This window comes from Malania oleifera, chromosome 3, assembly GCF_029873635.1.
Source record: "Malania oleifera isolate guangnan ecotype guangnan chromosome 3, ASM2987363v1, whole genome shotgun sequence".
NCBI lineage: Eukaryota > Viridiplantae > Streptophyta > Magnoliopsida > Santalales > Ximeniaceae > Malania > Malania oleifera.
The window spans coordinates 61,669,829-61,686,403 of record NC_080419.1 but is presented as its reverse complement, the minus strand read 5'-3'; the positions used below and the strand labels follow the sequence as shown (position 1 = coordinate 61,686,403).

The 16,575-nt window shown below is 36.1% G+C and overlaps 1 protein-coding gene across 26 annotated transcripts in view; it reads left to right on the top strand.

Moving 5' to 3' along the window:
• The window catches only part of LOC131152283 (plant UBX domain-containing protein 11), a 47,205-nt gene extending 33,134 nt beyond the window's left edge, over nt 1-14,071 (top strand). For 10 of the 26 annotated variants that reach the window (XM_058104073.1, XM_058104069.1, XM_058104071.1 and 7 more), the window contains 4 exons: nt 9,320-9,538; nt 9,629-10,142; nt 10,919-11,188; nt 13,444-14,071. In XM_058104073.1, the coding sequence (XP_057960056.1) occupies nt 9,320-9,538; nt 9,629-10,142; nt 10,919-11,188; nt 13,444-13,688 (1,248 nt within the window). In that variant the 3' untranslated portion in view covers nt 13,689-14,071. The remainder of the gene's footprint in view (nt 1-9,319; nt 9,539-9,628; nt 10,143-10,918; nt 11,189-13,443) is intronic. The other 16 variants (XM_058104079.1, XM_058104078.1, XM_058104077.1 and 13 more) reach the window with 3 other exon arrangements.
• The last annotated feature ends 2,504 nt before the right edge of the window (nt 14,072-16,575 follow it).

Genomic DNA, 16,575 nt, shown 5'->3' with positions numbered 1-16,575 from the left:
TTTTAGTCTGCACCATACTATTATGATCCCTTGAGTTTTGTTGACCTTGATGAGTCCCTTCCTCTACCCAGCTTTCCCTATGCTATCCTATTTTCTCCACCCATTCCTCCTACATCTTCATCTAGTTTAAGTCCTACTCATCGCTTGTATCATCCCAATTTGCAAGTGTGCACACTGTGGCTCAAGGAAGGAGAGCCTCCTCCAACTTCCACTTTTGCACCTCTAGTTTCTTTATCAGATAATCCTATTTTGCAAGTGGTTGATACTCATATTGCTGTTCGAAAAATGAATCTCACTTGTACCCAACATTCAAATCTCTAATTTTGTTTGTTATGGTTTCAATCTCTAATACTACTATTTTGTTATCACTATGTCTTTTGTTGCTCTTCCAAAGTCTATTTTTGAAGCCTTGCCCCATTCTGGATAAAGGAATGCAATGATTGAAGATATGCATGTTGTAGGATACTGATACTTAGGAGTTGGTACCTCTTCCTTCTAATAAGTTTGTAGTTGGTTATTGTTGGATGTACACCGTTAAGGTCAATCCAAATGGTTCGGTGGCTCGATTGAAGGCCTGCCTTGTTGCTAAGTGATATATGGTGTATGTTGTGGATTATTTAGACACATTCTCTCGTGTCACCAAACTTGCCTTAATACATTTGTTCATCTCCTTAGCCACCACTTGTCACTGGCCTCTACATCAATTATATGTGAAGAATGCTTTCCTACATAATAATCTTTAGGAGGAGATATATGGAGCAATCACTTGAGTTTGTTGCTCAAAGGGGGAGTCAAGCTTGTGTGTCAGATCGAGAAGTCATTGTATGGTTTAAGATAGTCTCCCAAGGCATGGTTTGGTCAATTCAGTGTTGTAGTACTTGAGTTTAGCCTTTGATTGTATGCAGTAGATTATTCTATATTTTATCATCACACTCCATCTGGAAGGATTTTGCTTATTGTGTATTGGGATGATATTGTGATTATTGGCGGTGATGATAAAGGTATCTAGGGCCTAAAGCATTTCCTATATACTAAGTTTCAAATTGAGGATTTAGGACTATTAAGTAATTGGGTAAATTGGAAGACCTAAACTCAATGATAAATCTTTCTCTATTTATAATAAATGTACAATGGGAATGACCATAATACCCTTACTAACTCACACTTATTTCTGAGAGGACTCTAACTCATGATAATAATAATGCTAAAAGACTAAATAACCATTAACACTCCCCCTCAAGTTGGAGCATATATATAATATGCTCCTAGCTTGTTACAAATGAATTTCACACGAACACCTCCCAAGGCTTTAGTGAACAAATCAGCAAATAGAAACTCAAACTTCACATGAGTGTTTGTAATGAGCTTGTGTACAAGTTTCTCTCTAATAAAGTGGCAATCAACTTCAATGCACTTTGTCTGCTCATGGAAGACGAGGTTGGAGACTATGAATAGCAGCTCAATTATCACACATTTACTTTATAGTCTGAGAATGTGGATAATGTAGTTCTTTTAACATGTTCTTTAGCCAAACAAGCTCACATGCAGTGTGCGCGCCATAGCCTTGTACTTTGACTCAACACTCGACCTGCCAACCACAATTTATTTCTTACTTTTCCAAGGCACCAAATTACCGCCAACGAAAATACAATACCCGGATGTGGATCTTCGATCGGATGTTGATTTGGCCCAATTTGCATCCGTATATCCCTGAATATGAGTGTGACCCTGATCCTGATATAAGAGACCTCTCCCTGGTGCACCTTTGAGATATTTCAAAATGGGAATTACTACATCCCAGTGACTTGTTTTCGGGGAATCGAGAAACTAACTCACGACACTTGTTGCGGAGGATATATATGGTCGAGTGACTATGAGATAATTCAACTTTCTCTTAAGTCTTTGATACCAACTTGGGTTAGGCAACAAATCACCCATATCTGACATTAACTTACTGTTGGGATCCATGGGTGTATCAATAGTTTGGATCCCAACAGCCCCGCCTCATCTAAAAGATCAAGAACATACCTCCTTTGTGACAAGACAATTCTCGTACGAGATCTCGATACTTCTATACCCAAGAAGTACTTCAAAGGTCCCCAAGTCTATGGTCTGAAACTTATTCTGTAGAAAAAGCTTTAGGTCCCGGATGCCACAATCATCATCATTAGTGATCACTATGTCATCCATACATACTATAAGCAAAATATTGCCTAATGGAGTATGTCGATAAAATACAGAGTGTCTACTACACACCGATGAAGGCCAAACTCAAGTACTACAGCACAAAAAGGGCCAAATCATTCTCTTGGAAATTGTTTTAATCCATGCCATGACTTCTTGAGCCGACATAGTAAGCCCGACTCCCTCTGAGCAACAAACCCAGGGTGTTGCTCCATATATACCTCCTTATGAAGATCACCATGTAGGAAAGCATTCTTCACGTCTAACTGATGTAGAGGCCAATGACAAGTGGTGACTAAAGAAATGAACAAACGTACTGATGCAAGTTTAGCAATTGGGGAGAATGTGTCTGAATAATCCGAACCATACAAGTTATACAACTAAGTATACCCCTTAGCAACGAGGCGGGCCTTCACACAAGCCACAGAACCATTAGGATTGACTTTCACATTGTACACCTAGTGACAACCAACCACAAACTTATCAGGAGGAAGAGGTACCAAATCCTAAGTATCACTATCATGTAGTTCACTTATCTCTTCAGCCATTGTCGTCCTCCACCTAGAATGGGATAGGGCTTCAGAAATAGATCGTGGAAGAACAACAGAAAACAAAGTACTAACAAAATAGTAATAAGAGGGTGACAAGAAATCATAACAAACAAAATTAGAGATCGGATGTTGGGTACAAGTGTGTTTACCTTTTCGAACAGCTATTGGAGGATCAACATCACGAGAAATAAGATCATTTGATGAGGGTACGAGAGGCACAGTAATAGAAGCTGGAGGAGGCATTTCCCCCTTCAGTCGCCATGTGTATACCTACAAATTGGGATGATTTTAAGTGACAAGAAGGACTCAAACTAGATGAAGATGTGGGAGGATTGGGCATAGATACTAGGTTTGGATCTAGAAGGCAAGGCAGAAGAAGGGACTCATCAAGGCCAACAAAACTCAAGGAATTAGAGTAGTATGGTGTAGACTCAAAAAATGCTGACATTAACAGAGACAAAGAATCGATGTAAAGTAGGACTATAACATTGGTATCCCTTTTGAGTATAGGAATAGCCCAAAAAAATAAATTTGATAGCACGAGGATCCAACTTATCTATTCCTGGAGATAACTGTGGACAAAGGATACAACCAAATATACGATGAGAAAGGGAGAACAAAGGAGCCTTAGGAAAGATAGCTAAATATGGAATTTTACCACCAAGGACAGAGGATGGCATTTTATTGATAAGGGAGCAAGTTGTGGGCACAATATCACTCCAAAAGACTTTGGGGACATTCATTTGATACAATAGGGTACATGTTACTTCAAGAATATGCCTTTTTTTCCACTTTGCAACACCATTTTGTTGTGGAGTGTGGGCACAAGAGGACCGATGGATCATACCAGAGTTAGTCATATAACTACTGAAGCACTCCTTAGCATTGTCACTATGAAGTATCCTGACTGACATGTCAAATTGAGTCTTTATTTAGGAACAGAAAGCACAAAAGACATCAAAAAACTCAGAACAATCTTTCATTAAATATAACTAAGTCTTTTTAGAGTAGTCATCAACAAATGTAACAAAGTACCAAAACCCCAAATTTTACGTCACACGATTAAGACCTCAAATTTCAAATTGGACAAGCATGAAAGGACTAACCACCCGTTTGTTGACCCGGGGAGCAAAGGGAAAATGAGGATGTTCACCCAATTTACAGGACTCACACTCAAGATTAGACATAGAACTCGATGTAGGAACTAGCTGTTTCAACCTGTTGTTCAAGGACGGATGACGAAGACGACAATGGATTTGAAGTGGTGTAGTTGCAACTGTGCAGGCAATGGTTGGAGAAGGCAACTCAAAGTTGTAAAGTCCACGAGCCTCACGTCCTGTGCTAATTGTCTTTCCCGTCTTCAGATCTTGAATAACCACAAAATTAGGCAGGAATGTGATAGAACAATTTAGTGACTTTGTAAGCTTACTAAATGACATAAGATTGGAAGGAGATATATAGAGCAAGAGAAAGAGAGAAATGAGGAATAGGATTTAGTGTTCCTATCCCCTTAATGGCAATAGGGGACCCATCAACAGGAGTAACTTGAGGGAGATTTTCATGATATTGGAGATCAAAAAAGAAGTTGGTTGCACCTTTTATAAGATCAGTGGCAACAGAATTGATACCAGATGACATGCAAACTCTAGAATTACCTTTTTGGGCAAAAGAAGCAATGTGATAAGATGCATTTTGAGACAATTGATATTGTAGAAACTTGGAATACTCCTCTGATATAGTTACAATACGTGGTTCACTCAAACAAGTGAATAACGAAGGAATCACACTTTTGGGATTTGCAAACGCCATCCCGACATTCACAAACTCAGACCAATGATCATAAGATTAATTGCTAGAACAATTGGAACAACCATGAACAAGGTGACCCACCATGAACAAGCCACAGATAAATCTGTACAAGGCTGCCATAGCACCAAGAAACTCACACGCAGCCCCAAGAAAGCAACACTCAGCACTGGAACAATTGGAGAGGTGAACCACCGAAACTACCATGAACAAATCACCAACTTTAGATGCAGCCCCAAGAAAGTGATGCTGCCACTGCCTCACACAAGAAAAACAGCTTATGAGCACTGCCACTGCCCCAAGAAGGTCACCAACGACCGTTACTAACACCAAACAACAACTAACGAATTACAATGAGTGCTTTGTCACAACAAAGATTTGATCTTAGAGCAAAAAAACACATGTCCAACAGCTTGATATTTTGGTATATGGAAGGAATTAGAATAGTGAATCAAAAAACACAGCAAATCCAACTGTTTCAGACCTAATAAACTCATTAACAATTGATAAAAAGCTTCACGAAGCATCAAACAACCATTCCTTGGGAGACGCATTGCCACGGACAAGGTGAACAACTCACCGATGGATATAGCACTGCCACAGCCTCACAACTGAACATATGAATGCTGTCACGGCTCCCAAAAACTCACAAAGAAGCCTTCACAAGCCTTGAACAAACATTAACAGAATGCTGTGAGTGCATAGTCGGGATAGGTTTAATTTTTTAGCAAAAAGCTGATCTAACAGCTTGATAATATAGTCTAGACAAGAAATTAGAGCATGGCAAGAGGGAGAAAAAAGTAGCTGGAAATTCACTGACACACCAGTGCATGGGGTCAGCTCTGCCGACATTTGGCCGCGCCCCTCCAGCTTTGGGGTTTGTGGGGTGAGTCGTCAAGAGGGGGGAGGGGGGGGGGCTCTGTTTATGGATGTGTGGTTGGTTTTGCGAAATAATATGGGATGGAGGTGAATCTAGGAAGGAGAGCCACAGGAATGGTGTTTTCCGGCAACGGCTGGGAAGAGTAGGGTTTAATTTGGATCATGCTCTGATACCATGTTGAGTAATTGGGTAAAATGGAAGACCTAAACTCAATGATAGGTCCCTCTATTTATAATATATGTAAATACAATGGGAATGACCATAATACCCTTACTAACTCACACTTATTACTAACAAAACTCTGCTAAAAGACTAAATAACCATTAACAAGGACCATTGAAGTACTTCTTAGGTATAGAAGTATCAAGATCTCAAATGAGAATCGTCTTGTCATAGAGAAAGTGTGTTCTTGATCTTTTAGATGAGATTAGGATGTTGGGATCCAAACCTATTGATATACCTATGAATCCTATTAGCAAGATGGTGCCAGATATGGGTGATTTGTTGCTTGACCTAGGATGGTATTAGAGATTTGTTGGGAAGTTGAATTATCTCACAATCACTTAACCGTATATATCACAACCAGTATTGTGAGTCAATTTCTTAATTCTCTTAGAACAAGTCATTGGGATGCAATAATTCGCATTTTGAGATATCTCAAAGGTGCACTTGGTCGAGATCTCTTATATTAGGATCAGGGTCGCACTCATTTTGAGGGATATATTGATGCGGATTAGGTCGAGTCACCTTCCGGCAGATGATTTACAGCTGGGTACTATATCTTTGTTGGTGCTAATTTTGTTTCTTAGAAGAGTAAGAAATAAAATGTTGGGGCTAAGTGTGTTAAGTCAGAGTATAGGGTCATGACACACACTGCATGTGAACTTTTTTTGTTGAAGAACATGTTAGAAGAACTAGGTTTTCCACATTCTCAATCTACAGGGTTGATGTGCGATAATCAGGATGCCATTTATATCGTCTCCAACTTGGTCTTCCACAAGCGGACAAAACATATTGAAGTTGATTGTCACTTTGTTTGGGAGAAACTGGTGCAAAAGTTCATTACCACCATTCATGTGAAGTCTGATTTGTAGCTTGCTGATTTATTTTTACTAAATCTTCGGTGAGTGGTCATGTTAAATTCATTTGTAACAAGCTAGGAGCATATAATATATATGCTCTAGCTTGAGGGGGAGTGTTAGTGGGTATTTTGGTCATTGTAACATTATTTGTACGTGCTAGTATTTTGTTGGTAAGCATGAGTTAGTAAGGGTATTATGGTCATTGGTATGCACTTAACATGCACATATATTACAAATAGGAGAGACCTAACGCTGTGATGAGGTCTTCCATTTTACCGAAATATTCAACAAAGATAGAAAAGAAATGAACAATGTAGTATTACCCAAAAGAGAATTTGAAAACCATTACCTAAAACAAATTTGGTATGGGGGAAATAGTCATAATCATTTATGCCAAAGAGGGTTCTTCCCTAGGGAAAATAATTGTAACTATTTAGCCCTTAAAGTGTGATTTTTAAACACCAACTTACCAAGACCCAAAACCCTTTCCATCTCAGACCTGCACACAATCTCCTAGCTAACAAATCCCATTCAAATAAAACTCATTAAAGATCTTCAACAAATCCACCCTAAGCACTTCTCAATAATCTTGAAAGACAGCCATATCAAATCCATTCAAGCTCAGAGATTGATTCCTCTCCGTCCCAAATGCGGTAGTCCTCACTTCATCCTCCTAAGGTCTTTCCAACCACTGATTCCAATCCAAACCCTCAATCATAGGCCTACAACGATCTTCCAATCACATCACAAAAATCTTGAAAGAAAGCCATCAATCCATTAATGCCCAGAGCCTTGTCCCTGTCTATCCCAAACACACTAGCCCTCACTTCATCCTCCTCAAAAGGTCTTTCTGACAAGTTACCTAATCTCTAGTAACGGATTCCAACCCAGACCCTCAATCATAGGCCTAAAATCATCCTCCTCAATATAAAGAATAGGAAAAAAAAAAAACATTATCTCATTCGCTATCACCAAGGATCTAAAATCATGTGAGACCACCCCCCACCTCCTCAACACCCAAACACCCAAGCTCCTATATTCTTGAACCATTCTATTTGGAAATCTAAGGTTCCTCGAGGCTTTTGTGTGGACTTTGGCTCTTAGTAGGCTTAATGCCAATGATTTTATGTAGACTCCATAAGTCCAGATATTTTTATCATGTGTTTGGAGGAGAGAGACCAGCGACCATTTGTTTCTCCTTTGTCAGGTGACTAAACTTCTTTGGGTTTTTCTTTTCTCAGTTTTTGAGGGGATTTTAGTGCTGCCCCAGACTCTTGATGTTTTGCTGCTGGTGATACTTAGGCTTTGGAAGGAGTAAGATGGGAATAGCTTTATGGAAATGTGTAGTTTTTGGCATTTTTTGGACCTTATGGATTGATAGGAATGCAAGGATTTTCAATAGCAAAACAAATTCCCTGCTTTTTCTTTGCCATACAGCTACTTTTCCTGGCTTATTTTTAGATCACTCTTTGGGTTTCTTTCAAGGAATTCTGTTGCCGAATCGTCAATGGGATTGGAAAGGAGCTTTGATGTATTTGGTTTTTGCTTCTTTGCTTTTGTTTGTTTTTAGGAGGATATCTTATCCTCGTTTCTTTGTAATTTTCTGTCGTTAATGAATTTCTTTTTCTATCCAAAAAAATAATAATAATAAATTAGAGAGTTGGTGCTAGGCTAGCTAAGCAAACAAAAAGACAATTTAAATGGGTTGGAGAGGCTGAGGCAGTTAAGCAGGTTGCCACAGTTTTACACCATTGTATCCAACAACTGTGATGCATGGGACAGGTTCCTGTGGATCTTGCAAGATTGCAAGGAAAACAGTATGTTTTCATAACATACAAGAAGAGATTAACAAAAGTCATTTAGTGATATCTAAGACCATCAGAAAGGCCTCCATCATTGCTTTGCACTATTTTCTTAAAATCACTTGCCCTCCTTGAAAATTAACAAAATAACAAATAACTCTTATTGGTGAAAATCAGTAATATTGGATGGAACACATAGTTTAAATCTGCATTTTATTGATGGCAACTGACAAAGCATGACTTTCCTACAAAACTGTAGGAAATCTTGAATAAATTAGGTTAAAGCAACAGAACAATCCTTTTTATAGCGTACTTATGAATGAGTTTGAGAATAATAAATACATTTGTTCAGGTTGATGAAGGTGGCAAAATAGTGAGAACTGAAACACAGAAATTTTAGAAGAATATTTTAGGGAATTCTTTATGCTTGTGCAGAAGTACAGAATCTTAGACAGCATTTGGGAATGTGCCGGTTTGTTTTTGTTTCTGTTTCCATTTCCACTTTTAAATTTGACCTCATGGAACATGTTTGAAAACACTTGTTTCTGTTCCTAAAATGGAGAACCATATTTCATCTTTGTGAAAAAATAGAAGCATGCTGAATATAAACACAGATGTGGAAACAAATTTGACCAACATGTTTATGTTTACCAATCCCCTTTGGTCAAGTTGTGGTAAGTTGAATAATTTTTTTTAAAAAAAATTAATTGGAGGATATTGAAGTAAATATGAGTTATGTACTTGACTAAACTAACAATGGAGGCCATCATAATTTTAAGAAGGTCAAGGAAAGTCCTTGCGGTTAGTCAAGAACTAAGGGAAGTTATTAGCAAATTACTCATGTTATTTACAATTGTAAACACATCATTTGAACTGCTAGAAATCCTATTCCAATGTCATTAACTTTGACAGCACTCACAGCTGCTATATGTTCACCACAGAACATATCATGAACATAGGCTTTCTCAGTTGCTTTATAACATGATCATGACCAGTTGTAATGAGTAATTGCAGGAAACTACTGCAACTGTCCTGACTGCAGCACTTGCTTCAAAGGAAGCTGTACCATCAGCATCTGGGGTTCATAACATTGCCTCATTTGAGCAAGGAAGTTCTTCAAGCAAAGGTTCTACTTCATCTTCAACAGACACAGATGTCCAACCCTCGGATGCTAGACCATTGGTTACTACTAAGACAATAGAAAAGAACAAAAATTGTGAATCCATAGTTGAGGTAATGTCAGGCTGCAATCTTGAGGCATTTCATTGGTTTTAACTGTATTTTGCACAGTATGTTTAGCTCAATATATTTTTACATAAACAGCAGTGTGAGAATTCCTCTTCAAGATCAGTATGCGCCAATGAATTGGAGAATGATGAGGGTGAACAGTTCATCTCATCCACTCAGACAGCCAAAGAATTACTGAATCCTGTCACAGTGACTCCGGAAAGCCCTAGAATTGGTCATTTATCTTCTAGCATTGAAGATACGACTTCTGCACCAGAAGACAGCATCAATGTGAGTGATCATCTCTCACAAGTTTCAACAGGGACTTCACTTTTGATTGTTGACCAAGGAAACAAAGTTGTTCACGACAAACAGATTGAACCTGAAGAAGATAAGAAGGCTGATGCCTTGGATATTTATACCAGTGCTGGTAAATTATATGATGTTCACTTAAACATCCGTTTGCCTGATGGCGTAAGTTTGCAAGAGAAGTTCTCTGTGACTAGCACATTGAGTATGGTTAAAGACTACGTGGACAGACACCAATCAAGTGCTATTGGCCCTTACAATCTAGCTATTCCTTACCCTTGGAAAGTTTTTAGTCATCAAGGTACGAGTACTTGATACTTGGCTTGCATGTTTGCCATATGAAATAGTCATGCTCACCAAAGAGACTGGATCTATACCAATCAAGTAGCATTAGTTCTTCCTGCAATTTTACTTTTTTTCCAATGAACGAAGAATTTATTTAATAAAGAACAAAAATACACTTAAAAAATGAGTATGGTTCCCTCCACTAAATGAAACCAATAAATTGTGAATAACAAAATAATCCCCCTCCCATAACCACATCAGTGTTAGAAAGCGTTTTCCCTTAAAGTCTTGGAAGCTGAAACCCTCCAGAAAAAGCAGTTTTATCCTACAATAACTGCATAGCTAGAACCTAATGCCCGGAATCCTCTTTTTTCTTCTCCCATAACAAAGACTAGATTACTACAAATATAGCGGAGTATCATAATCAGTAATCTTACCACACTTAATAACAGCTGGTCTTATGCTTGCCAAACAGACTCAAAGCTCCTTGAGGACTGCAAACAGTCGATTTCAAATTGTCTGTGATGAGAATGAGAGACTGCTGCTAAAACGCAAAAATCAGTGTCAGGAGATAGTTCTGGATGACATGCTGTATTAATCCTACAGAAGGAAGCTGGTTATTGATAAGCATTGTCTCACTGTTTTTTAGTAGCATGACATGACGTTATTGTTGCCACTTTTTCTTCATTGTCTAATTTTATAATTGACATATTGTATTTATATGCCGATGAAATTGAAGACATTTCAAATTCATGTCATTCATAAATTTGTACCACTTTGAATATGGTGCAGATTTGAGCAAATCATTTTCAGACTTGGGGCTTCTTAACAGACAGGCATTGATTGTAATTCCACAGCAGCAAGCTATGGGCCAACACAAGTCTTTATCACATGACGAAGTAACTTCTATGACTGATGCCAATTCATTAAATGGAAGTAATGAAGGATATTTTGTATATGTGAAAAAGATTCTATCTTTTTTGAATCCTTACTCATATCTTGGGGGTAGTACTAGCTCAACAAGCTCTGGTCAGGATTCTCCTAATAGCACATGGCAATATGGTGAGTTTATATACTACCTTAAATTAATTGTTACAAATTTTAAGTTCTAGCTCAATCAATCTACCAACTTCTATGAGACAAATGATGATACAAATTGGTAAGGTGTTTCGAAAATGCCTAAGAGCTAGAACTGAGCATGTTTCAAGAATACATAGGAGCCAGAAAAGAGCAAGACTTTTAACCCTGTCACTTTTTACATGTTGTCGGCTACTAATTGATTAAAGAAATTTAAAGGTTGCAGTGAAGGCAGTGAAATAAGCTGACAGGATTATGAAATTGCAGATATGGATGAAAAACCTCCCCATTTTTTTTTCCCTGTAGTGCTATCATTTGTTTGTTTTTAGTATTCTTGACACTTTTGCTTGGTTCTTAATTGGGGTCTTCGTTCTTCCCTCTCTCTCTTTTGTTCCTTAGGTTCTTATCATTGTGATTAATGGGTTTTCAATTCAGCACTAGGATAGAATTTTCTGTTATCCCACAAGATAGTGTTTGGTTTTTAGAATTGTTTCACATATAATGCACATGAAAAAAAAAAAGAAACAGCCAGAAGAAAATAAAAGGCCTCCGTGTCAAAGTTTCATTAGTCTGTAGCCATTCTCTGTTTTTTATTGGTGCAAAAATTGTCCTCACAATTTGTGTCGATGATTGTTGAATTAACTTGGATCTTCTCCTGGACCATTATAATTTGCACTGTTGTAATCTGAACATATGGTTTTGTCAATTTCTGTTAGGTTACCTTTGTGCATCAGGCTGCCCTTTAATAATTTACAAACAAAAGTCACTTGTACAGAAGTTTGTCTTATTCCATTCAACATGGAATCTAATAGAAAATAGGCCTTACCATGATCAAATTTGGGAAGCCATTTTTTCCGTATTTTGCGTTTTGAATTAATAATCACTTGTGCATGCCTGATTGATTTATAATGATGATGCATTTTCTTTTGTAAGCTATTATGTGCCTTACTAAAATCATTCTTTTACTTGTCTATTCAGTTCTGTGAATGAAATATAAAAACCTTTAGACTGTTTGGTATTACTGTAAAAGATTATGAAAAAAAAAAATCAAAAGCAAAAATTAAAAATGAGAAAGAAAATACAGAATAAACTGGCAATGTTAATTTACTAAAACTGAAACAAATTAAAAACTTGATTGCACAAATGCTCATTTTTGCCTTTGAACTAAATACCAATTAAAAAATATAATAAAAGTGCAAAAAAATAAAAATTTAATTATTTAATTTAATTTCTTCTATTACAAAGGGGATTCCCTCTTTCTTGGATTGATTTTTAAGATCCGAAAATACTCCCATAACTGCCGAAAAATAATCCAAAATACCCTTGTAACTACCCATAAATATTCTAAATATATCCCTTAACTACCATAACTATAAATAATATTTTTTTTTAAATGTTGCTATAACTACCCATAAATATTCTAAATATATCCTTGAACTGCCATAACTATAAATAATATTTTTATTTGAATTAATACTCTCTTATTTTTAATTTTATAGATTTATATGTGGATATATTATTTTTTGAAATTTTATTTATTTATTAATTTATTTTGTTACACTATTCATAGGTAGTAAATAATAATCACTGAAAAGTTGCAGTGCACATGCATTCGCTTGCCCACAGCTAGTTATTATAAAACTCATTGTTTAGTGGCACGAGGCAATCTTATTGCACATGACAATTGAAAATTGTAATATTTTATAAATGACTTATTATTCTTTTTCAAATTTCTAGAAATTTTATGGACATTTTTATCTTAATTATATATTGAATTTACATGGTCATTTTTATCTTAATTATGAAATGAATAATTTAATTCACAAAGTTAATTTTTGAATATTAAAATACTTTGGCAATTGGTTGCCAGAACAATGAAAAATCACAAAATCTAATTTTCAAATTTTAAAAAAAAACAACTGAAAACTAATGATAAAAATAGGAAATTAGCAACCTGCGTTGTAATAATTTGTTTCTTCAGTGTACAAAAATGAAGGCTAAAAATGATAACCAAACAAACTTCCTCATTCGTAGGAAATGGTGTTGTTCCTTTTGCTAGGTGGTGGCAAACTACTTGTGCGCATACTAATGAATGTCTTTTTTAATTTTTTTTTCATTTTTTAATGTTGCACTGTGTGTTTTGGTTTTGATGTTGATTGAAATTATACATTGTGGAATATAACCCTCGTGTGTTTCTTTGTTTTTGCACTTAATAATGTGCTCCTTTTTTTATATTGCAGGTCCAAATCCAACACTCCAGAATAACATTGCAGGAAGTCGGAGGCCCTACGTCCCTTACTCTCCAAACCGAGGCAGCTCTGGAAACAGCAGAAATGACCGCAAGAGCAGGCAACCAATGTCCTCGCGTTTTGGAAGCAATATTCACACTCTGAAACATGATGAAGATGATGACCAATTCGGAGACAGAAATGCCTTCTGGAATGGGAATTCTACACAATATGGTGGCAATGACGATGGCAAATAAGAACCCAGCATACCCATTTTAGTGCATAGGGCTGTGATGTTTGTGGTATAGTCACTGGTCTGGTCTGGAGCTTGCTTGGTACCTATGCTGCTAAGCACATCGTGGTTTGATGACCCAGTTAACTTGAACCCCATAATGTAGTGACGAGATCCCCTTGATGGCTCCCTCCCTCTATATAGGGAGGTGTGTTGCTGGATTCATTGTTTACTTTTTGTGAAAGCAGCTCCTCTACTCCAACATTTCCTCCTACTGTTTTTGAGTTAAGAGATTAAATCTTTTTTCTTGGTCAGATTATTATTTTTTTTTTTCCCTTCTAAACAGACTGGCCACGTTTCTTGGAACGTGTTTTATCTGTAGCATTGAAATACATGTCCATTTTAACCCACAGGAGCGTCAGGCATAAGAATCGACCATAGTGTCGCATTAGGGATGGTAGCCTAGGGGTAAGCCCAGTTTGTTGTTTATTCCTTGTGATCTTGGGTTAGGGTTATGAAGTGCCTGATTTATGTAGTATAATTGTGTATTAGAAAAAAACTGTAGATTCTAGAGGCCAATATATATGCCTTTCATAATTATATATAGATTTAGACATTTATTTAATTAAAAAATTATTGTAAAGCAAAAAAACAATTATCCTTCACTTAATAATAATAAATTAGGTGCATTTACTATAGAAATGAAATGTGAATTACTGCCATTAATGGCAGAAGGAAAATAAATTGCATACGTAATATCCACATGCAGACACGTGATGTTATGCCGGGGGAGCCTAGCACTTTTTCTTTCTTGAGCACTTGAAGATTCAAAATGAGAGCTGTTTCATTCGACCTACTCAGTCTTTTGTTTGATAATGATTTCTTCCAACGTATTTGTTAACACAAATGAGTCAAATTTTGAGTCTGGATTTTGAACTTAAAAACTAAACAAGCTAATTGTCGAGTTGAGTTAGCTTATTTAATTAGCTAGCTACTTGGCCGCTTGACTTGCTTAAAAACTCAAATAAGCTCAATAGGTTTATGATTAACCAATGAGGTTCACGAATGTATTTTGCATATAAGGCCCAGTAGGTTTAATTTTTTTTGTTTGCTGAGAGTTTCATTAATTCATATCATGAGTTTAGACTTTATTGTAAAGTAACATATTTTTTATTTTTAAATAATTTATTTTCTTTTTACGTGTTTATTGTCTTCAAAAAATTTTCATGAATAATAAAACACATACCAAAATGTTAACACTCATAAATATATATATATATATATATATATATATATATTTGTTTATATTAAGGAGTAATATATATATATATATATATATATATATATATATATATATGTTTGTTTATATTAAGGAGTAATTTTTTAGGTTTAATTTAAAATTCATCAATAAGTAATGAAATTTGAACATGATTACACTTATCCTGTTTAGGTTCATAAATGAATAGAGTAGAAACTAGGTTGAGTTCTTTCCATTTAATCAACTAGAATAGTTCAAATTTGGTTTTGTTATTACTCGAAACAAGCTTGAACATGTTTAATAAAACTAGCACGGCCCTTGCTCACATTCATGCAGTTTCTACTTGGAGCATTAGTCGTTTTCCCTTCAAATTGTTCATGTTCTATCTTCACTGGTCCTCTATTTACTTTATATTGATACGTCTTCCTTTTAAGATTCTACATTTGAATTTTAAACCCAAAAATAAAAATTGAAAAAGTGGATGCTCCACAATGGAGCATATGCTCAACTTTGTATGGATCTAAACCTTGTTCGCAAATTTGAACAATCAAAGCCTTAGAAAGAATCCATTCATTTCATGCAGTGCAAGATAGGGTGAAGTTTGAAGGTCGTAGTGCCTTGGCTGGTGGTGCTGGTGGTGGTTCTTCTATTGAAAAGTGAAAGATTTTTAGGACCCACATCCCCTTAGGTTGACCACATTGCAATTGTGACAGAATATGGGAAAAGCATAATAATTTTTTTTTGAAAGAAAAAACCCCAATTGCAATACATATGCAAAAATAATAATAAATAAACAAATAAATAAACACAACTAGCTCACTCTTTCTCACTAGTGCTAGCATTATGTGGTGAATACCTAAACTATCTCAATCGTCACACCCTTATTTTCTGCAAGTGCTATGTCTAACTTATCACAAATATGTTCATTTCTCAATTTATGTTTTAACACACATCATGTCATTTTCATTTCAACAACCGTCATTGTTAAGATATGTTGTTCTTTAATGGTTCAATATTTTGGACCATATAGCATAAACGATCTAATAATTGACATTGGTCATTTTGACTGAGCTTAATATTGGAGTCATTTTCTCTATTATAAATTATTTTAATCCAAAATTAGGAAAAATTCAAGATTACCCCTAGTCTTAAGAGCTTTCTTGGCATTTTTTAGGGACATTTGATTGAAAGTTGAACAATTCCTAGTCAATAGAGTTGTTATTTAGTTAGGGAGGGCTTGATTTGAGTTCTCTTGGTCCCCTTTTAGTTTTTCACGAATGTATTTTGGGTTAAGGATAAATTTTGCTTCAATTTTAGCTTCTAAGCCCCTATTGTTGAAATAGAAGGCTATCCTTATCTTGAATATTGTGTTCTTTGCAAGAATAAGGGTATAATGTTTCCCAAACAGCCTAGAGGACAAAGTGGTAATTCTTCTTGCCTCTAGGGATATTAATTTGGGCAAACCCTAAAATTTTTTATAAATAGGGCAGATTTATTCAATCACATCCACAAAAAGAGAGAGGGAAAGAAACTTACGCTCAACTCTTGGGTAAAGGAGACTCGCATTGAATTTTGAGAGCAAGGAAGCTTAAGCAAGAGAGAAAAACCTAGTGGGCAAGCTACACTTCATTTTGTGATTCCTTCTCCTCCTCCA